Raw genomic sequence first — 23687 nt, 5'->3', positions numbered from 1 at the left:
AATAATGGTTCAAAGATGAAGTTTTATGTTCTTATTACCCTTCATATATTTTAACTGGAGAAACCACACAACTGGAACACCAGTAGCAGCAAGGAGTCCAATGCATGCCATCCTACTGTTATAACAGCGTCTATTGCACATGCTGCACAGCTGTAGCATTCCTATTTGAAAACTTATAAAAGGTAATGAAGATCAGCCAAACGTGTGCAGGCAGCGCGGTGCACAGCGGGGATTGGGAGCAGTGTTGCTCAGGTTTAAAAAGTAATTACTTACTACTTACTGATTACTTCTCCAAAAAAGTAATCCTGTTCCTTTACTGATTACGTATTTTAAAAAGTAATTAGTTACTTAGTTACTTTTGAAAAACAAAATGAATACGTAATAAAGCAATAGGCCTTTCAGCCCAATTCTATTTTTTCTGCATAATCCATCATATAAAATCTAAAAATCATTTTATTAGTTTTAATCTATTAAAATAGTACACATCGCATTAAGCAAAAATGAAATTATATGCAACAGTCTCTGACTTGAAGAAATTGTTTAGCATTTAAACGTATGTTCTGCATATTCCAGTATATAAAATTAATGCTTTGTGTTTACTCTCACTCTTTCAAATAGATGCAAGTAAAACACAGAGAAAAAAATAAAATTAAAAAAAGAAGCAAAGTCATGTGGTTGGAGTCATTTATTTGTGATGCGTTCAATGGCAGGAAATTAGTGCAGGAAATTACTCTGGGTTACAGTTAGCTACGTCATATGTGTTGGTGAGTGTGCGCTTGGTGTTCAGTAAAGGAACACCTGGGCTTTGGCGTCATATCTCTGTCATGCTGGAGTCATGCAAGCGAGGCTGCACTTCCTCCTCAATCCCACAGCCAAGTTTCTGTTGGAAAACCTTCAGACGTCTAATCACTGAGTCATAACTTTGCAGACGAACAGTGACAACAATGCTGAAGATGATGACAAATGCATATTTAAACATTCCCACCAGAAATAATGAAAGGAAAACTACTAGAAACTGTTTATACAAATACAGACAGGTAGGAATGACTACTTTAACAAGTGTTACGAGCTAAATAATCTGGGTAATTCATTGATGTATTGCACGCTGAATTTGATCACAGCCCAATGTCCTGTATTTGCCAATAAAACAAAAAAAAAGCTTTTTCATATAAAAGAATAAGCCAAAAAATAAAATCAAAGACTCAGCAGCACTGACTCCGGTCGTTCTTAATTCTTTTTTCACCTGTTTAGCAGGAGTGGGGCGGGTGGAGGTTTGCCCGGTGCCACAGCGGTCATGTCCGTGGGGGGAGCCGGTGGTTTCTCTGTGAATGTCACATTCCCGTGGCAGCGTGCTCGGTGCTTGCTCAGATTTGAAGTTTAGGTGGAGTTTATTTTCGTTGTGCTTTTTACAGTCAGTTACAATAACTCGTACTGCGTGCTAGCTAGCATGACGGAGTTTCTATACAGCTGGGTGGTGCTATGATGTTACTGATAGTGAGCTTTATTTTATTAATAAGGTTCGTTAGTAGAGTTGCCAACGGCTCCTTAAAAAATGGAATGGTCCCTCATTCAGAGAAAATATTACACGTTTCGTTTTGAGCTGAAAAGGAAAACAGTTTGGAAAAAGACTGTACAAAAGGGTTAGGTTTGTGTATGGGATTTCCTATGCCCCCTGAATGCACCATCGGGGTGCATGTCTGCAACTTTAGTTCAGAGACAAACGGCAGCTGAACAACGGACAGTGTGTGCGTTCATAAGACCGTAAGTTAATGTTTTACTTCACTCAGTTATGTTGGTGTTCAGCCATGAGTGTATTTGATGACTTACCAGCATCTCTCACATGATGATCAGGGCAAGCATTCTACTCATCCTGAAATTCTCCAATATATTCATCATATGAAAGAGGAACACAATCAACTCCGACTAGATGTGCAACGCCTGACAGAATTGATCTCTAGCTCACCTGTACTAGCTCCACAGCATGCCACATCACGGTCTGAGGATGGGACGTCAACCACACCTGCCCACACTAGTAAGCTGGTGCCAATCAAAGGTCAGAAGAGCCCACATCAGCCTGAAAGTGCTCCATAGGTGCCATTTGGGGATGAGTCTCAACATCCAAAGGACAGCCAGCATGGCCTGATTGAGGAGCTCACCCACAGTCTAAATGACGCAGATCTTGACAGGGAGCGCAGCGCACAGTCACCATCACCTTCAGTCGACTCATGCCCTGAATCTCAAGATTTTCTTTCACCAATGACACCAGGTGAGAGGCCCTCTCCACTTCAAGCGTCAGCAGCAAGGGGACGGTCACCGTATCATGCAGGCCAAAGAAGGGTTGACGAGGTGTATGCTCGTCGCCACAGGAACTGCAGTCAGCCTGCCACTCCTCCTAGATTGCCAAGGCTAGGGGCCTGCTATGAAGATGATCCATACTACAGACAAGATGACAGGCATCCTACCCCTGGTCTCCCAAGCTGCCCTGACAGTCACTATCGTTCTCCTTATGGATATGGGTATCAGGATTCGAGTTATCCGTACAGGCGCTGTGGTAACTATCCAGATGACCGCCGACAGTGTCCAACCGATCGCCTGCAACCAGGTGGGTGCCCTCAGACACCACTCTCTCTCAGCAGAGCCCAACCGATAGAGACTTATCGTGGACCTCAACCAACGATCCCCGACCTTGTGCACGAGGACCCACGTGAGTTTGCAAGATTAAAGCTAGCTCTAGATAACATACTTCCACTTGATGCTCCTGAACACTTCAAGTTCCAAATCTTGACAGATCACCTTAAGTGTGAAGATGCACTACTTGTAGCTGACTCATACAGTAACAGTCCATTCCCATTTGCTGACACCATGAGAGCACTTACAGAAATGTATGGGCAACCTCAACATCTGGCCTTAAAAAGGATTACCAAACTGATGGATGGACCCAACATTAGGAGTGGTGACATCAGAGCCTTCAAGTCTTTTGCACTACAAGTCCGTGCGCTAGTCGGTATGTTACACCAGTTGGGAGAACAAGGTCGGACAGAGTTGAGGTGTTGACAACTGTTTGCAGAGCCTCCCATCAGAAGGCCAAGCCAAGGAGTTGGTGGATCGCCTGCAGTCTCTCCTCTTGGAGGGTGGATTTGAACTACGACAATGGGCTAGCAATGTCCACACGGTCATCAGCCACCTACCAGTTGAATCCCAGTCAGAGGGTAGCGTTCTCTGGCTCTCCCAGGAGTCAGCTGATCCGCAAGAGCGCACTCTAGGACTCGTATGGCACTGTAAGACTGATGCACTCCGGTACAAGCATCAGCAGAGCGTCAGTTCAGAGCCAACAATGCGCAACATTTATCGGCTGCTCGCCCAGCAGTATGATCCTCTCGGGTTTCTTATTCCATATACAACCAGGGCAAAGGTCATCGTGCAACACCTCTGGGACAAGAAAAGAGGATGGGATGATCCTCACTTACCTGAGAATCTGCTCCACGCCTGGCGTTTGTGGGAAAGTGAACTCAGCCAGCTCTCACAGATAACGCTGCCGAGATGCTACACTGACTCACGCTCGGATTGTAGTCACAGCCATCGAAGCCTTCATGTGTTCTGTGATGCCTCTGAGCGTGCCTATGGGTCTGTGGCATATCTACGGACCGACCAAGGAGAAGGAAAGGTCCAGGTGGCTTTCTTGGCTGCGAGGTCGAGAGTTGCACCCAAGAAGCAACTCTCAATTCCAAGGCTAGAGTTGTGTGGAGCCCTTACAGGAGCACAGCTGGCTTCTGTTCTGAAGAAAGAACTGACCCTTGACATCCAAGATGTGGTGTTCTGGACAGACTCGACCACAGTGCTTAACTGGCTCCATTCAGATTCATGCAGATATAAAGTCTTTGTGGGAACCAGAGTTGCAGAGGTACAAGAACTCTCTGCTGCAGCATCTTGGCGGTACGTGGACTCAGGAACCAATCCAGCAGACGATATCACAAGAGGGAAAACTGTGGCTCAGCTTGCTGGTGCGAATCGCTGGAGCCGGGGGCCACCATTTCTTCAGCTGCCACCCAGCCTTTGGCCACAAGCACCGGTGGGAGAAGCTAAGGAGGAAGTGGAGGAGCTGAAGAAGCCAGTGTTCTGTGGTCTGCTTACTGGATCCGCTAGTCCAGCGATACCTGACATCAAACAGTTCAGCACATATGAGGAACTCCTGAAAGCCACTGCTCGATTGATGCACGGGGCGGCTAATGACACCAGTCACCCTGATGCTGATGACTTTAAAAGGGCAGAGCTGGCCCTGCTTAGACATTCTCAGATGGAGAGCTTCCCGAGAGAATTCACATTACTTAAATCAGAGAAGCTGATTCCATCCAGTAGCAGGCTAATTACCCTCGCTCCTGAGTATGACAAGGCTTCTGACTTGATTAGAGTTGGAGGTCGACTCCGCAGATGCGAAGGCCTGAGCCCTGAGGTACTACACCCTGTACTTCTAGAGCCTGCTCACCCAGTTACGAAGCTTCTAATCCAGCGATGTGACAATAAGCTCAACCACCCGGGAGCTGAACGTGTTTTCGCTGAGTTGCGCTGGAAATACTGGATCTTAAGGGGGAGAGAAGCAGTCAGAAGACATCAGCATTACTGTCCCGAATGCAAGAAGTGGAGAGGTCAACCAGAGGTCCCGAAAATGGCAGATTTGCCACCCTCAAGTTTGAGGCTCTTCCGACCTGCTTTCTATTCGACTGGAATGGACTGCTTCGGCCCTATGCTCATTAAAGTGGGTTGGCGCACAGAAAAGAGGTGGGGCATCCTTTTCAAGTGTCTTACTACTCGAGCAGTTCACCTGGATCTGCTGGTAAACATGGATGTTGACTCCTTCTTGATGTCACTCAGACGGTTCATAGCCCGTAGAGGGAAGCCGTTTGAACTCCGTTCGGACCAGGGTACTAACTTTCGAGGTGCAAGTAAGGAACTACAAGAAGCATTCATCGCCCTAACGCCAGATCTTAGACAGCAACTGGCAGCAGAACAGATCCGATTCTGTTTCAATCCCCCTAGTGCTCCACACTTTGGAGGGTCTTGGGAGAGAGAGGTGCGATCTGTGAAAACCGCTCTGCGCACCACGTTGGGAGCGCAGATAGTGTCAGAGGAAGTGCTGAGGACTGTCCTGCTTGAGGTGGAGAGTATACTCAACTCCAGGCCTTTGGGTTATGTTTCTTCAGACATCGCAGACCCAGATCCCATCACGCCCTACTCTTTGTTGATGGGGCGGCCAGATTGCTCTCTACCCCAAGTGTTCTATCCAGAATCCGAGCTGCTCAGTCGTAAGAGATGGAGACACACTCAAGTCCTGGCTGACCAATTCTGGAAGCACTTCATACGGCATTTTATGCCCACCTTGCAACCACGGCAGAAATGGCACAAGGACACAGACAACATTGCAGTTGGATCTGTGGTTCTCATTGTTGATCAGCAGACCCCACGAGCGCTCTGGCAAGTAGGAACGGTGAAAACTATCTTACCGGGGGCCGATGATCGTGTCAGAGCTGCAGTCGTTCAAGTAAAGGACCTAACTTACACTCGCCCGGTGGCACGGCTCATCAGGTTGCCTGTTCTACCCCAGGATTCTGCTTAGGTGCAGAGGACATTCCATCGAGGTCAAATTTGTACACCAAATTTGGGGGCGGCTGTACAAAAGGGTTAGGTTTGTGTATGGGATTTCCTATGCCCCCTGAATGCACCATCGGGGTGCATGTCCGCAACTTTAGTTCAGAGACAAACGGCAGCTGAACAACGGACAGTGTGTGCGTTCATAAGACCGTAAGTTAATGTTTTACTTCACTCAGTTATGTTGGTGTTCAGCCATGAGTGTATTTGATGACTTACCAGCAGTTTCTGCTTCTGTTTAAGTGACGTTATGTACAAGTGGCAGTTCGCTAGCATAACAGATTTGTTTGCTAATTAGCTTCTAGCAGAGAGATTCGTTGTTATCGTGTTGTTGATTCTGTGCTCTGTGTAACAGATGATAAACCGATGTAAAGTTGCCTTCAGTGCATAGTTGTATGCGGTGTGTTGATGCATAATGTCTGACTTTAAGTTTATGTAACCAGGCTGAAGTATAATGTCAGCTTATTTAGCTATATGCTGTACTTGAGTACACCTCAGTTATATCTTTATGTTTATTATGTAATTTGATTCCTAATTGATTTGTATCATTATGCTTTGTCTGCAGAAACCACACATACACACACACACTCTATCTCGCCCAGCTGCGGACACATTCTCAATTGAAAATACAAAGAATGACAACTTTATTCCTGGACTCTGCCTGTTTGTTCCTCTCACATCTGAACATTTGCAAGTGTCCTGACCCGACACTCTGAAGTGATTGCTGCCAGCTCAGATTTCTTTAACCCTTCTGAACAAAGACACAAAGCTGAAGTTATTCTGCCGTTACGCTGCACAGCTGCCTCTTCTCTCATTCTCCCCCCTCCCTCTCCTGCTGCTATGAAACTGATCAATGATCAGCTGATCAGCTTTTCTCTCTTGCTTGTTTATCTCCCACTTTGTGCCAGAAACAGGAAACCAGCAGCGGTCACATTAAGCAACAGCAGCACGTTTAAGCTTGATCAGCTGTTGTTAGAATATATTTAATATTAATTTCTAGTATCAGCTGATGTTTGCTGGAGCCACAGCTGTAAACCTGCTGGTCATGATATGGTTTGGATATGTGGTGAGAGGGAAACATGAAGATGAAACCAGGAGATGTCCTTACTGAATCATCAGAGCTGAACAGGTGATGGAGAAACAGGTTTACCTTTTAGGTGACATGAATGAGTTGAAGTTATGAACTGTTTCTGAGAGACAAATAACACCAGGATCCTTTTCTAAGTACCTGACAGCTGGTAACTGTGCAGGGGTGGATCTAGCAAAGTGTTGCCAGGGGGGGCAGGTAGGGCATTAACAGGGAGAGGGGGCACAAAGAAATACTTTTCTTTCTTATTCTCATTTAAAATGTCTGGCTGTTATTAAATAATTATCTGAATCTTACAACCAAAGTTTTTATCTGATGTAAAATGTATAGAAATCATATATATACCAACAAGACTGTACATCACTGTCACAACAGCGTTTGTTTTCATTCAAAGGCTTTATGGCTTTAATACCTGGGGGGCCGGTCTCTAGTCAAAATGCCCGGGCCGAGTTTTTGTCCCAGTCCAGTCCTGGCGGACGCTGTTTTTGTCAAACTCAAAGTACGCAGTACGCTGCACGGTCGTACTCTCTCCATATTATCCATCTGCACACGTCTGTTACCATCATTGTCATGAGACACTCTCACAAACAAACTCATGACGGTTTAGTAACGCAGTAACGCAGCGTGCTTACGAGAAAGTAGCAGTAATCTAATTACTTTTTTGCAATAGTAATCCCTTACAGCGGTCCCCAACCTTTTTTGTGCCAAGGAGCTGTTTATGTCCGACAATGTTTTCAGGGGCCGGCCTTTAAGGTGTCACAGATAAATACAACAAAATAAAACCAGTACCCAAAAAAAAAAAACACACAGGAAAAGACCAGGGCTGGGTATCGTCACCGATTTCTAGAATTGATTCGATCCACGATTCAATTTGAATCGGGGAAATTTTGCCTCAGACAGTCAGAAATATTATAATTCAGATCATGCATCAGTACATTTCCATATTTTTATAGATATAAAAAGAAAGCTGACACCTGCGAGACTTTATCAAAGCTGTGACCATCACAGCAGAGGCCTTTGTGTCAAAGTAGCTGAAGATAAAACAGAAAAACATGAAGGTTTTCCTGTTCTGGGATTTTATAAAAATATTCTGCAGTACATCAAAAACAAAAGAAAACCATTAATGAACACATGAACATTACCTGATGCTGCTGACGTGAAGCAGAGCAAAGTTACAGAGGTTTGATTACAGACACAGCTGAGCATTTTGCAATTTTGCATAATTTTAAAAAGTTTAAATTTGTTCAGAAGCCTGTTGAATGGCAGAAAAGATTTTTTTTTCCTTTTACTTACTTTTCGGAAGTAAGTAAAAGGAAAAAAAAACAGCGGCCGACAGCCTGTAAACAACGGTAGACGTGTGCGTAACAAGCAAGCGAATAATGCAGAAAACAGATTTTTAGACTGGAAACTGTTCTTGAAGTACACAGAGAGAGAGCTGTGCATGAAGTGTGATTTTATTGTGGTGGAAACAAAACAGCAAAAGTCAGAGTGAATTCATGACGATGTTTATGTGAAGCGTAGTTTGGATCTTCTTTTGCTGCTGGTTCGCTCAATATTGTTTGGAGAGAGATAAAACCTGCTGAATCAGCGCAAAAAGGGCGTGAACACAAAGCGCGGACCCGCCGACGGATCAGAGTCAGCGAGCTGTCGGCTTTCAGCCCCGACCGTGTCCGTGCCGTCGGGTGAGAAAGGCGACATCTCACTGATTCTGATCCGCGGGTCCGCGCTGTGTATAACGTTTTGGGCAAAATAAATGTATATTTAAAAATCGATTCAGGATTTTAATGAATCGATATCACGTTATCAAAGCCAGAATTGATTTTAATCGATAAATCGATAATCCAAACCCGCCCCTAGAACAGACCCAGCGAAACCGAGTTAATGATAAAAAATGATACAAAAATAAACATTTCACACACAAGCCTCAGCTCTCGTGGCCCGGCACCAAACGACTCACGGACCGGTACCGGTCGGTGGCCCAGGGGACCACTGCCTTACATTACTCGTTACTTGAAAAAAAGTAATAGGATTACAGTAACGCGTTACTTGTAATGAACCACCTTTAACGATACAGCACAGATGCCTCACATTCGACTCAAGGATACTTTGGTGTACAGAGGAGTTCACGGTCGACTCACCCCTGTCCTGACAGATGGGATGAGGTGTTTGTGCTGTTATGAACTTCAACATTTGACATATTAACGGAGGCCCACCGAGTCTGAGATGAAGCTCCTGGGTTTTTGCAGTTCCTCTGAGCATTGCACAGTCTGACCTTTGGGTGAATTTGCGGGGACGTCCCCTCTGGAAGGACTGGCAGCTGTCAGGAATGTTTTCCACTTGGGAATAATCTTTCTCTGTGCAGAATGATGGACTTCAAATGTTTTTGCTTCTCTAAGATTGTTGCTGATGTCTTCAACACACACCTGAATACTTCACAGTAGCAAACTGTCTGACGTTTGCTTTCATAGAGGTGCTCACATAAGGCTGTTCGCTACAACGATATGTATCACATGGCGACGTCTGTCGTTTCCTATCACGCTATCGTTTGTTTCGCAGTGTCGCAAAACAAACTGTTTACGGCAATATTTTTTCATGGTTTTGATGGTCACTGTAGTGGCTTTATTAATTTCTTAAAGTTCTCTCTTTCTCTTATATTTAAAATATCTACACTATGGACAGACAAGCGCCGACAACAACGACAGTAAACCCAGCATGTGGCTCCACCGTCCACTTGTTTATTTTCCACATTAATCTTTCGCAGTAAAGCTGAAGATCCTGAGATTTTTTCAAAATTAACTGAAATGGTGACAAACAGAAGGACGAGTCAAAACAAATCGAGGACCTTATTCCTAAACAAGGGGCCTCTGTACTCTCTATCTATACATGTAGCATGAACATGGTTTGGTTATTAAAAAGTCTGACACGGACCAGAAAACTGTACTAATGCAAATTATGCAGGAAACCTTTCCCCACCACAGACTAAACACGGCAAGCCTCTTGTACCGCCTACCCAAGAGTCATGTGAAAGAGTACGGAGAGAGTTTATGGATGAGGAGCAAAAGCAAGCCGTCAGGTGCTCAAAATAAACCTCAGACTCAAACGTTAGGACAGGCTTTACCCCGCAGTACGCCGTGTAATAAATACTCTCAAAGAAAATGGCGGCCATTACAACTCGTGCCTAAAAATGTATAGCTTCATGCATTTATCGTCCTGACATGCGTTGTCGGGGAGATAAATGTCTTATATCGGGATTTGGTCACATCGCGCAGGCCTACGCTCACACATGCTGATGATCAGGTAATAAGAAGGGTTTGATCAGCAATACCGGACTGCTTCTTTCTGTGGAAGTAGTGAGGGTATACTTACTTACTTACTTATAAGATGGTATTGCGTGGTAGAGCTCTTTCTTTTCACATGACTGTAGGCTAAACGACTGCAGCCCTGACGTGATAGCTGTCACTTTGTCACTTTGCAAAGTAAGATTTTATTTTTATACCGGAAGCAAATTGCTCAGTAGACTCTCTAGGCTATGCTGGAAATTAATTCAGATTAATTAATGTGACGCGTCTCAATTTCCACTATAATTAGCACCAAATTATCCTCTAAACTTCATAAGAAATTGCAATTACGTGGCTGATGCTTTGAAGGAAATTACAGTGAGGCATCAAACGTTAGATATGAGTGAAAACATTTGAAAGGGGAAGTCGAATGCTGTAATGAAAACACTTAGTTTCTGTCCAGTTTTGTGGCATTTATTGAACTAAAGCAGAATCCTTTTTTTCATTCATCCTCCTTGCCAACATTTTCAAGCAGCTTTCAAATCTTTTTTCCACCCTCGGGGCTGCTGACGCCTCCCCTCCCGGCTCCCGGTTTTTAGCAATCTTTCACAGTTACAGGCTGTGAGCGAGCAATGAAGGAGAAATATCTGAATGATGCTGAAAGGCTGCTCGTGGAGGGCGTTAAAGCATGAAAGATACGCTTTAAGTTTACATTTCACTGCGGGCGTTTCGCTGACATCGCCGAGACTGTTCAGCAGATTTGGTGCGTTGCTGACCTTTTGATTGCGCTTGTTGGGAGTTTTCAAAGCTCACACTGGAGGGTTTGACCACTGAGGAGGCCGCTTTGGTTTTTACTGGATTTGATTAATCAGTGAATGAGCTCTCGCAGAGTGGAGTTTATTCAATCTGTTGTATCGATTAAAGCACAGAGAGGCTCCTCCAGCTTTCAAGCTTTCTCTCTCACGGAATATCTCCCTCTCATTTCGTCTCACTGTGCAGGCCTCATTGATAATAGAGTAGAGTCTTTATTCGCTTAGCAGGTTAAATAAGGAATCTCGCGCAGCCACATAGCTGAGATGCAGGAAACGTGCATGCTTTTCATGCACAGATATGCAACAATAACACACGTGTCTACAGAAGTGCAAAAGTAAAAGACTGGCTCTGGTGCTGGATCCGGTTTATAATATCTCCAGCAAAGCCTTCACACTCATTCATCTCCATCAGATTCCTGACAGCTGGAAAGCTTTATTCAGCTGCAGAGACGCGGCATAAATGGAAGTGTTTGATTTTAGCTCAGAAAGTGAAGTCGCTGTTCTATAAAAGGAGGTCTGAAGACAGGAGCTGCCTGTCGGAGGTGCTGATGTCACCGGCTTTTGTTTGCCATGTATTTTGGTTTCTTCCTCTGAATGCAGCATTCAGAAACACTTTATACAGCAGTCTGCAATTTACAGGAGATTTCATTGTATGAGGAAAGAACCAATAACAACACTGGCTGGCTCCTGCTGCGACTTAAATGAAGGCACAGCAGAAGAAAACAAGACTGTAGGGAACAAATGGGCATTTTGGAGGAAATAGAAGATTAATGAAAGCATATGCATACAAGAATAATTGTAACAGGTTGGCCTACGGTGTGGCTTCCTGTGGGTGTTGTTGCTACAGTGTCATAGTAATGTTGCTCTAGGACCATCAGTGCAACTTATTTTGTGAAGTCACAGCTTCTTAACTGTCTGAATCTGCAATAAATAAAATAAAATATTGGCCAAACGTCATAAAGTTTCTGCGGGACGCTGTTCAGACGCGTGCAAACCAAATGCATAGAAACCAAGATCTCTACAGACGCTCAGTCATGCTCAGAAGCTGCCCCACCATTAAGTAGCCTGGTTGGCAACAGAACTGCTCCCCCTACAGGTGGCGAGTTTTACTGGACAAAAACAGGATACGGCTTTACTTAACTGTTAAGCATACATTGAACGAGAATAGCAGTAAATGGTAGAAATAAGGTTAAAAGTTGCTTCTAATATCAAATATCAAATTTTTATTGTTTCTATTCTGGCACTTCTTTAATGTGTAACCGTCTTCAAAATGTGGAGCAAACAAAGTACTTGGTAAAGTAACGGTGACTCTTTATATTTTGTATACTGTCTGTAATCCCTTCTGTAGTGTAGAGGACTAAAGTCCACATAAAGATTAGACTATGTTGCCTTAAAAAGGATCAGACACAAGAGGTTTATGTTACATATGGAGTTACTTGTTCATGTTAGTAAGGCTGCAGTAAAAACAATAGGATTAAATAGTATTTATTTGTTCATGTTTCTGCTAGCATAAACTGCTGGCAGAAAGCCTCGAAGGCAAACTTTTTCTGTGTGTTGTTTTTTTTCCACACGTTGCAGCATTATGACATCACGTTAGTCACTTCATGTGACAGCCTGGGGAAACATACCAGCCTGCGTGGTTACCCTCCTCTTTTGTTGTTTCTTCTCTTTCTGCAAAGCGAAACTTGTTCAATGTTTGTCTGGTTTGCTGATGAGTGCCTGCATGCTTGTTGAGTAAGTTGGAGTTTCTGCATCTGACACTTCTTTGTAACTTCCTGAAACGGATTCGGAAACTCTTGTGCCCACTTCGCACAGCAGTTGGCCTCATGTGGAGCTGAGAAAGTAGCCACTCTGAACAAATGCAACACTGTGAGTGTCTTCCAGGAGTCTCCGTCTAAAAATGTGCTCTGTTGAGTCACATCTCTGTGTGACGGCAGGATTTTCAGCCTGACCTTGAGTCTGGCCGCTCTCTGCAGCTGGACACACTTTGGCCTTCAGACACCTTTTACACAGCAGTTTATTTCGAGCTCATCCGGACGTTAGCTGTCTAAGCTGCAAAGCGGCATTTTAGCATGAAAACTGCTGCATGTGCTTCAGCAGTCTTCAGTTTGCAGCAGGTTCCAGGTTATTCTGCATTTAGCTGGAAAGAAGAGCTCGTTCCATGAAGAGAGTTCCTGGGAACACTGGCATCTCACTTCCTGGCATCAAACCCCAGAGATTAGTGCAGACACTGGTACATGATTCATGCAGTGAAATAACAGTGTGCAGTACATCACAGGCTGCATTGTACGTGTAAGTGTTACTAATCGTTCCTTTTTTAGAAATGATCAGCAGAGATTAATCAGAAAATGACCTTTGTTATGGCAGATAAGTCATTTCAGTAGGAAACCAGAAGGTGAGTCATGACAGAAAAGCTGATATGTGTTGCCATAAATAATTGGCTTGGATTTGAAAGCAGACCTCCAAGAAAAGAATCATAAACGGACAATCTTTGTTTCAGCCGTGTCTCCAGGTTTACAAGCACACATACGTTTGAATTTCTGGGATAGTTCATCTGGAAAAGTGGAAGCAAAAGTCAGCTTTCCACAGGGTAGCCTCGGTCATGCCCTGTTTATCAGCTATTTTGCCCTAAATGGAACTGTAATTTACAAAATAAAGATTGTTGTGTTGTGTGAAATAAAACTTTTTTGGTGATTAAGACCATAAAGATTTAAGGTCAGTTTTTGTTGGCGTCGTAAAGTGAGAAGTCAGGTCATTTCCTCATAGACTTCCATATAGGAAGATATTCCAATCCTAGTTATATAATGGACATGGGTGTAATCTGTAGACTCTCAGCTTTCATTTGAGGGTATCCACATTCACACTGGATGAAGAGTTTCAGCCCCTTAACATGTGCCACATAGCAAGGTGCAAGCCGCTCGTAAGCCTCAACAATATTAAGGCTAGATTGGACTAAAACATCTCAAAATCCAGCACAAAATGGAAAAACATTCTTTGGACAGATGAAAGATCAACCTCTACCAGAATACTAGTGTTTACTGATGATGTGACACAGGACAGAAGAAGCTGAATGAATGCTGATGTGTTCAGAGACAGACTGTCTGCTCAAATCCAGCTAAATGCAGTCAAACCGATTGGGCGGCGTTCCATAATACAGATGGACAATGACCCAAAACATACAGCCAAAGCAATGTGTTGCAAAAATGTTGACTAAAATCACGACTCCTGCACTTTTCTCCTCCACAGGAGATCTTATTGAGGTAGTGCTAGCTCTTCGGGTCTACTGCTATCACTCGTCTTATAGCCACAGTCGTCCTGAGAACCCAAGCTAGTAGCATTAGCATCCAGGACTGTAACGCTGGCACAGCTGTCAACAGCCTTTCTCCCGCAGATTGTTTTGCTTCCTCCTGGCTGACTGACCTGACCCGTAGCGTACATCCTGCTAATTTGAAAGGCAAAAAGGTAAAACACCAAGTGATCCACCCGGGCAAACCTGTTGGCTGTTAGAGAGAATGCAGGTTTAAGGCATTACCCCACTTCACTTGTGGGGTCTGCAATTATTTTTTATATACAGTCAGATAGCAAAGCTCAGATATGTTTCTGTACCAACCTCTCATTCTTTATTTTTAACACACAAGAGACTGTGAGAGCACAAGGTGAGGAGAGGGAGCTCCCACTGGCACAGAGAAGAAACCGGAGCTGAGATGTGCAAGCAGGGAGCCGGTAGAAATTAATGTAGTGTTTCAGGACTGGAAATAGGACAGTAATGACAGCAGTGCAGTTTGGGTGATGAATGTCAAACAGGAGTCTGCAATTGACTTGCTGCCTTCGTTAGTCGGCAACAGAAATACCCATTTAAATTAAACATTCATATTTCAGCCACGTTTGCAGTCAACTATGGGGTAACACTGTCTTATTTTGCCACTTACTTGTGTGCAGGATGTGGCTCTGAATGGTTGGATGGGACAGCTTTGCTCCAGGTGTCACAGCACACCTGGCGAATTTAAGGTGCAGCAGCGGCTTAGTTGTGGCAACCAGACAGCCTCAGTCAGGGCCAGATGTGGCCCAGGTGTGGGCCAAACATGCATTTGGGTGTCACGTTTAAGTTTAGGCGTTAGACATCTACAGCCTCTTTGACATTAAAACAAGGGTTGGCAACATTTCTGATGATGAGTGCCATCTAAAATTTCCTCAGAAATCAATGTGCCATATGACTGCATTAGCAATAAATTTAATAACACTCTACACGAACAGTTACACGCTTTATAAAACAACTTTACAGAATGATATTTGTTCGCAGATGTTGGCAGCTGTCTGCGAATAGTTATCAGCTATTTTGAAACAAAAAAACAAACACTTTTATCCATAAATCCAGCTTTGTCTTTTTCCATTGTAGCTGAAGTCCGGGACAAACTGTGTTCCTTTTCAGCTCAAAACGAAACGCGTAATATTTTCTCTGAATGAGGGACCATTCCATTTTTAAGGAGCTGTTGGCAACTCTACTAACGAACCTCATGAATAAAATAAAGTTCACCATCAGTAACATCATAGCAACCGAACAGCTGTATAGAAACTCCGTCATGCTAGCTAGCACGCAGTACGAAAAAGTCAGCATAACGAAAATAAACTCCACCTAAACTTGGTTTATATCTGACCCAGATGGACTGCAGGTCATAATTTCTTACCTGAAGTTCAGTTCACCTGATGCTCGGACCGGCGGCCGCCTCGGGTCTCTCCTCCTGCCTCCCCTTTCCCTCATCCACCTGCTGGCCTCAGTGGGAGCTCCGCCACAGACACGACTAAACAATTGAGTTATTTTTACACATCTGCCAGCATCTGGCCAATCCACCACCTTTCATTGTTTATACCGTTACAAAAAACAAAACAACAAACAAACAAACGAATGAACAAAAATCATCGACCCATAAAAACGAAAAATCACATCAGGCATACCAATGGCCAGTCCAACTATAGTTGTGCCATCAGTTAACCCTTCGTGCCCAGGGTTGCCGACCCCTGCATTAAAAAATGGCAGTCAAGAGTCAGTATTGCTTTAAAGTGTGACCCCAAGGACTGCTGACATCCATACCTGTCGAGTTAGGAATGACATCATTTTCACTTTCGTTGCCGCTGATGCGCCGTGGCACCGACACAAAAGCAGATCTGAGTTTCTCTGAAACTAAATTGTCTTTGACAGCATGGCAGTATTTCATGCCTTGGGAATGATGATAAGCTAGTTTAGCTGCTGCCAGTATGGGGGTTTGAAAACAAAATAACAGCCTGCTGTTTGGTGTATTTTGGCCTCCAGTGTTTGCTTTTAAGCTCCTTTAAAACAGAGAATAATGCTTCTTTGAAACTGTGGTTTTCATATTTTCAGTTGTCCTTTTGCAGTCACTTCTAAAATGCCAAACGTGGTGAATTTGTGTATTTCTGCGACAATAGGACGCAGACAAAAGCCCACGCTGGTTGCACAAGCTCGCCGTTTCCAGAGGACGTGTTGTTACATTAGAGCGCAGAGAGAGAAACGCTAATTTGTGTCTGTCAGTCTGTTTCTGTCGTAATGTGTCGGGGCTTGTGTTCAGGTTAGGAATGCGAGGCTTGTCTGAACGCGGGACCTGAGGTGTGTTTTTACGCCTGAGGCAGCCTCAAAAGGATATTCTGCCCTTTTCTACCTCCAGTCATCCTCCTCCTCCGCCTCCTCCTCACCTGCCACCTCCCTCTGTTCTCCCTCTGCTGCTATCTTTATCTCTCTCCCTGCATATGTGCGGATTCGGGTGATATTTTAATGCAGCTTCCTCATGCCGCCCGGCCTCCATAATCTGGCTCGAGCACGCGCACACACGTGAACACACGCTGGGAGCTCTGTGTCACCTTTGGGAGATTCGTCTGGCCGGCCGTCGGTGTCGGAGGAAGAGAGATAGCAAAACAAAGAGCCTCTGTGAGATGCTATCTCTTCCTCTCATCTCGCCGCCGTTATCTGCCTCGCCTTTTATTGCCCCATCGTGCTGGATCGCTGCCGTTTGTCCTGCAGTCACAGCAGCACTTCACACACTTAACCCGAGGTCCAGGGAGCAGGTTTACTGACTTTTCGAATTATAACTTAGCTTCAGCTGCACAAAGCTGCTGCCTACTAGTGACTTAGCCATGTACCATCAACAGGAAGAGTGAGACAGGCTGCTACTTTGTCAGACTGTAAAGGTGCTGTTATGTTTAAAATAATTAGTCAGAAAGTTGTTGATTGATTTGTATGAGAACTTGATCCAAGGTGGAGCTTGGTCCCGGCTGGGCATGAGTAACATCTGGAGATCTGGATCCAGGAATTTTTGAAAAGATTATTTTCCATTGCGAAACAGGCCAAGTCATACGTTTCAGCTTTATCTTGATCTTGATCTTCTCATGGTGCAGTGGTTAGCACTGTTGCCTCACAGCAAGAAGATTCTGTGTTTAAATCCACCATCTTCCTGTGTGGGGTCTGCATGTTCTTCCTCCCACGCTCTACAGACATGCAGTTATCGAGGTAGCTGGAAGAGGCTCCAGCCCCCCCGTGAACTTGAATTGGACCAGTGGAAGAGAATGTACTGAATCCTAAATATGACGAGTTCATGGCTGGTGTGGAGCGTTTCCATGGGCAGTATTTAAATCGCAGGGCTGGACAGTTCAGGCTTTAATGAACAAACCTTACATACAGAGAGAAGGATGATCACCATCGTTAGGCACTTCCTGTTTTATTTTATTATATTAGAGCATATTGTTTTATACTTCCTGCCTTCTTTGTGCTACACCTGTCAGTTAATCGCCTACGTCAGTGTATCATGTACCTCCTGCCTCACTTACACTCGGGCTTTCCAACATTCCTCGTATGTTGACGTTTGTTTATTTACTTATTTTCCCCCTTAAATGTTTGTTGCTTGCTGATCATTATTGCAGCAGTTCTCCAGATTTCTAAAGGATTTTCAAAACTTTTCTTTGAGCACTGGCAGTTTTTCAGTCCACTTTACACTGACCTATGAGTGTGACCTCATTAAAGCATAAAACAGGAACTAACTGAAGCAATAAATCAGTGTTGTGTCTACACAGCTTAGTAAATAACCTTGTATCACATTGATTGTTCACATTTCTTAGCTGAAACTATGAAAGATGCCAAAAATAATTGTCAGACATATAATAGTATTTTTGCGCCATCAAGGTGATTCCCAAAGAGCTATTAGTTAAAAACATGGCACATCTAAGCATGATGTAAAGTGTGTCCTTAAAAGCGTGAGGAAACCGGACACGTGTAGAACAGAGAAGGCCTGAAAATGATCTACAGTGAATAAACAAGCTGGAAGTCATTAAGAAATGGTTAAAAAATCCAGCAAAGATCTGACACAGAACCTGAGCGATGTATCTGGACATTCAGTGTTTGCACTGTTTACTGAGGCCTCATCAGGAGAGAGGTCCAACAGTTACAGTCCACAGCCATCTAGAAAACACAGTGGGGGTCTGTCATGGTCTCAGGCTGCATTTCATCCAATGGTGTTGCAGATCTTCTCCATATAAAAGTGCGATCGGATACAATACCATCTGGAAACAATGACCCCAAAGAGACAATGCACTAAAAACACACATGAATAGAAAAGCACAGAGCCTCATTATTGAAGCAGTGTGGGACGATGTTAACAGAACAAACTCCCAGAGAAGAACTTTGATGTCTGAGAATTATTCCTGATGACAAAAAGCTGAGTTCAGCCCGTGTTGAAGGGTAAAGGCGGTCATACCAAATGACTTTCCACGTTTCCATGCATTACTGCATCTTTTCCCATTCTCCTGCAGAATATAAAGGAATTAGTGGTGGCTCAAGACTTTTGCACAGTACTGTATGTTATTATGAGCAGTTGTGGTGGTCTAGCCCACTTGTGATCAAATTGTTTGTTTGCGGCCCCCGAGCTAAAATGATTTAGACACCTGCTGTAAAAGATGCTTCGGTGTAATTAATCAGTTTTATTCTCGCCGCGTAAATAAACAGAGACAGCAGGAAAGGTCTGTGTGATTTGTGTTCATTCGTCAGGTTTTTCCCCGACTGTTAGGCCAGCTCAGAGTTTAGAGCTGTGCACATTTTCTCGTGCGGAGGTACGAACGCATTGTTTGTTATTGAGACCGATCAGAGCGAGCGTGAATCAAGCTTTACACCGACATTAATGGACAGTTTTGCTTTGTGGTTTCCACTCCTGCCTGTCTGTCATAGAACTGACTGGGAGACAGTGGAGACTAAACTAATTATCATATTTTAAAGGGAGGCTGGTGTACACTTGAGCTTTTAATGGCAGCTGGTGGGTGAAGGTTGGAGTCGGTTCACAGCACATCTACTAAAATGGCATCTGACTAGAAAGGTTTCGATTGGATCGTTAACGACAGATCCAAGGTCAGCTTTCGGTAAAATGTGACTGGCATTGTTAGCACGCTGTGAATCATCAGGCTGGTTTTTAGATCAGCTTTAAAGCAAAAAACTGACATTTTCCTAAAGTTATTGACGATTCCAAAGGCTGAATTATCGAACACTTGGCACAGGTGAAAGAAATCGAGGGAGTCGGCGCGATGAAACAGGAAACAAAAGATGTGAGACGCACAAGAGAGACGGGGAGAGAACAAGAGACTTTCAGCACTCCGAGGTGATTTCAGCCTGTCAGATATATTCAGTGTCTGATGCAACGCTGAGTAACCGAGACGCCGTCTGCGTGAGTGTGTGTGTGTGAGCTTGTCTATTTCAGCGTGTGTGTCTGAATCTGAGGGACTCACATGTGCAAGTGACCCAGTGTGTGAAATATCATGGCCTCTAACACACACACATGTACACACACACACAAACTGCCATCGCTTTGCCTCCTCCAACCCCACATTCATTCATTGCCCTCACTGCCAGGCCTGTTGCTAGGTTACCGTTAGGAAATGGTGTGTGTGTGTGTGTGTGTGTGTGTGTGTGTGTGTGTGTGTGTGTGTGTGTGTGTGTGGTGAGGTGGATGAATTTCCACTTTCTCGCTTTAACAGCTGCTGTGATACCGGCTTCGCTTTGAAGGAGGAGGAGGAGACGTTAGACTCAGTGTTGGATTTTAGTTCAGCTTCACTGTAAATTATTTAAACTCAAAGTCGTCACAGTGCTGAAAAAATGGGAGCTAACAGGCTGCGGCGATGTGCCCTGCAGTGAGCGCGGGGCCTTTACCTTTGGAAAGACAAACCGGAGATTGAAGCCATGAGTTGAACAGTTTCCTGTTATAGTTTATATTTTAAATGCAGAGTTGAACGCATGGTTATTCTGCGTTATATCTGCAGCGTCTGGGAGTATAAATATCAGCGAGTCCTTGGCGAGGGGCGCTGACCATGAATGAATTATTTTATTAATGGGACAGTTGTTTGCACTTTGTTAGGTACAGCCAGACCTGACATGATAGCATCCATAATGTAAATCTGGTGCTCTGCTGGATTAAGATGTGGTGACTGCTGAGGTCATGTGAGTACAGTGAACTCACTGAGGTGACTTAAACTGTGCGACATGTTGTGTTATGTTGCACAACATAAAGTTGGGTACGCTGGTTATAAAGAAATGGACATGGTCAGCAGCAATACTCAGATAGGTTGGTGTTTAAATGACGCTCAGCTGGTACTACACCATTACACCACCCGCAGCCTGAACTGCTGATCCAAGGCAGGATGGATCCATGCGCCGTGTTGTTTTCCCCAAAGTCTGGCCCTAGCATCGGAATGTTGCAGGAGAAGTAAACACAGACAAGACGACGTTTTGCAATCCTCTGCTGTCCAGTTTTGGTGAACCTGTGAATTGTAGCCTCAGTTTCGTCCTCTTAGCTAACAGGAAGGACACTTGTTGTGTTCTTCTGCTGCTGTGGAACATCAGTTTCAAGGTTCAACATGTTGTGTTGTGCACGTCTGTATTCCTTGTTTGTTACAAGTAGCTGTTTGAGTTACTGTTATCGTTCCAGCAGCCTATCAGCTATTCTGGTAAATGAACTAAATGGCCTGTATTTGTATAGCGCTTTACACATCCAGTCATCCACACATTCACACACTGGTGATGGCAGCTACATTGTAGCCACAGCCACCGAGGCAAGGCTGCCGGACACTGGCGCCACCGGGCCCTCCGACCACCACCAGTAGGCAACGGGTGAAGTGTCTTGCCCAAGGACACAACGACCGAGACTGTCGGAGCCGAGGCTCGAACCGGCAACCTTCCGATTACAAGGCGAACTAATCTAATCTATAACACCAATAAGGAATTTTGTTCCCAGAGAGCTGCTGCTCGATGCTCAATGTAACGTAAAGTATCGATTCTTACTTCTGTTTGGCTCTTTGTCGTTTTCATCTACCTGACAAGCTACACGTGGCTGAACTCTAGACCAGGCCAAACTTAAAGGTGAATTAATGAGCTTAAAATGAATAAATAGTACAGCATGAATATGTAAAAGCATCCCACTTGAATTCAAAAGCAGAGGAGCTCTCAGGTGTTTGCAAAGCACAGTGTTCTGCTACATGTGAAGGGTACTTTCTGGTGATTCATTTTTCACTTCTGTGACGATTATCTGGCTGCACACGTCTGTGAAGTGTAACAGCGACGATAAACAAGCAAGCGGCGTGCTTTTATCGCTGGAGGAAGCTGCAGACAGACACATCTCTCGTGGGCACACGATCTCTTGTGATCAGAACAGTGTGTTGTCAGACGGGATCACGTAGTAAGACATGTGGCAAAAAGTATGTAAAAGGAAAGAATGCAATCATAGTTAGTGTGAAGTCATCGGCTAGACAAACCAAAGAGGGATGCTGCACACTCATGTGGCAGTTATCCTTTTAGACTCTGTTGAGTGTTAATATTTAATAAATATAATATTGTATTTACAAAACCTTGAAACGAGCAACTGAGACTGTGAATAGATCAGGAAAGTGTTCACTAAGAGCGAACCAAACCTTTCCTCTCACAGAGTTCTCTACAGTCAGACTTGTTTTTGCCCCCTGCTGGCCATCAGAAGAAATACAGGTGTGCAGCACTTCCGGTGCTTTTCTACTCTAATTAATTCATTTTTACTAAAAGCTTCATTCACCCAATCACATACATGCGTTCATTTTCTCTGTACCCAACATTTATGCACACATTCACATAACTGTGAATGCACTGGGAGCAGCCCAGGGTTCAGTATCTCGCCCGAGGACACTTCAACATGCCGATTGGCGTAGCAGGTTAGTAGGAAACCCCATAATAATGAGGCATAATATGATGCTTCATATGGCAATGAGACATCGACTTCCCCAAGTCTCAAGCAGCCACAAAAACAGCTTGTCAGGTTTCGCACGCTGGTTCTCTGTCAGCTGTATAGTTTCCTCTCCAATCTCAGCCGGGCTCCTTACAGTCCAGTTAGCATGCACACAGGACCACAGTTTGGGTTTACATGCACACTTTCATACATTAAAGACATGTTAAAAATCAAACGTCTTCCATCTGGATCTACCGGCTTCTATTTTAGTCGTTGAGGAAGCCTATTGAAGGAGTTGACATTGGGTTAGATGGATTCTGTATCATCATCATCATTCTTTCTTTGAAGTTTCATGGTAAAGGTGTTTTTTTCCAGCTGAATATACTGAGAATAAGGGCTGTTGCTGTATTTTCGAACAGTATTTGGAACTTGGATCCATAATATGTCAACCTTTACTGAGACCATATTTGCAAAAGAGTCTCTGACTGTATATTGTACACTTTTGTTTGTCCACAAATTCTGGACAGATGGACAGTGCAAAACATAAATATGTCCCCAGAAACCTGCTCTGCAGAGGGCTAAGGCCTGCTCATCTGGATTCCCATCAGAAATCACTCCAAAACAAGGAATTAGAGGAAGCAAACTGGGTTTGCTCTGTTCTTAAGAGATTAAGGGACGGAAATGTTGAGTAAATGTGTCCTAGATCCAAATCCGTGACTCATGTCTTTGATCGCCTCTCCACCTGTGTTCTTCAGGGTCGCCATGTCAAAACTGGCCAGCTCGCTGCCATCAAGGTCATGGATGTCACAGGCGTGAGTGACACACACCGTCTTTAATCCAGCCTTTCTGTTATACTGGGACCGTGTGTGTTATTGGCATTGTGCTGCATCTGTCTCTGCTTTTGTGTGCTTTAGGATGAGGAGGAGGAGATTAAAGCCGAGATCAACATGCTGAAGAAGTACAGCCACCACAGGAACATAGCAACCTATTATGGAGCCTTCATCAAGAAAAATCCTCCAGGAGTGGACGACCAGCTCTGGGTTAGTCACACGAACACGTTTTGTTAGCTGAGCTTAAATCAGTCTGACTGAAAGCTCCCCTGACCCACAACGACAACACGTCCTGTATATAGAGATCAAAGGATGAGATGACTGATAGAGGTTTGCAGTGAAGTGAACAGTTAATAATAAACCCAAAAACTGCACGTATGTTTGTGCAGCTGGTGATGGAGTTCTGCGGGGCCGGCTCGGTGACAGATCTGATCAAAAACACCAAAGGGAACTCCCTGAAGGAGGAGTGGATCGCCTACATCTGCAGAGAGATCCTCAGGGTAAGAACCAAAACGCTGTCGCCTATGTTTACATGTTTTCCCACAAAGAAGAAACACCCAGTTGTTTCCCAGAGGAACACCGTCAGAGTCTTTGCAAAAAAGAAAAAGTCTGCCACATGTGTGTGGACAAAACTGACAAGAAAGGAAATTTGTAAATGCATCTAAAATAAATGAAATCAAATTTATAACATTTATATAAATATAAATGACAGATTTGTAAGGAAAAATGCAGATTGGTTAATTATAAATGACAATCAACAATACAAATCTAACATGTACACCTGGTTTTGTGTATCTGCATAT

At 44.1% G+C, this 23687-nt stretch overlaps 1 protein-coding gene across 2 annotated transcripts in view; it reads left to right on the top strand.

Moving 5' to 3' along the window:
• tnikb (TRAF2 and NCK interacting kinase b) overlaps positions 1 to 23687 on the top strand; it is a 65311-nt gene that overhangs the window by 5668 nt on the left and 35956 nt on the right. For both annotated transcript variants that reach the window (XM_085362544.1, XM_085362543.1), the window contains exons 3-5: positions 22810 to 22866; positions 22969 to 23094; positions 23274 to 23384. In XM_085362544.1, coding sequence (XP_085218670.1) covers positions 22810 to 22866; positions 22969 to 23094; positions 23274 to 23384 — 294 coding nt within the window. The remainder of the gene's footprint in view (positions 1 to 22809; positions 22867 to 22968; positions 23095 to 23273; positions 23385 to 23687) is intronic.

Source organism: Diplotaxodon limnothrissa, linkage group LG9 (assembly GCF_057381915.1).
Source record: "Diplotaxodon limnothrissa isolate DT_005_m linkage group LG9, D_limnothrissa_male_GT1.1, whole genome shotgun sequence".
In the NCBI taxonomy this organism is placed as follows: domain Eukaryota; kingdom Metazoa; phylum Chordata; class Actinopteri; order Cichliformes; family Cichlidae; genus Diplotaxodon; species Diplotaxodon limnothrissa.
The sequence above is the reverse complement of the archived record's forward strand: the minus strand, read 5'-3'. Positions and strand labels throughout refer to the sequence as shown.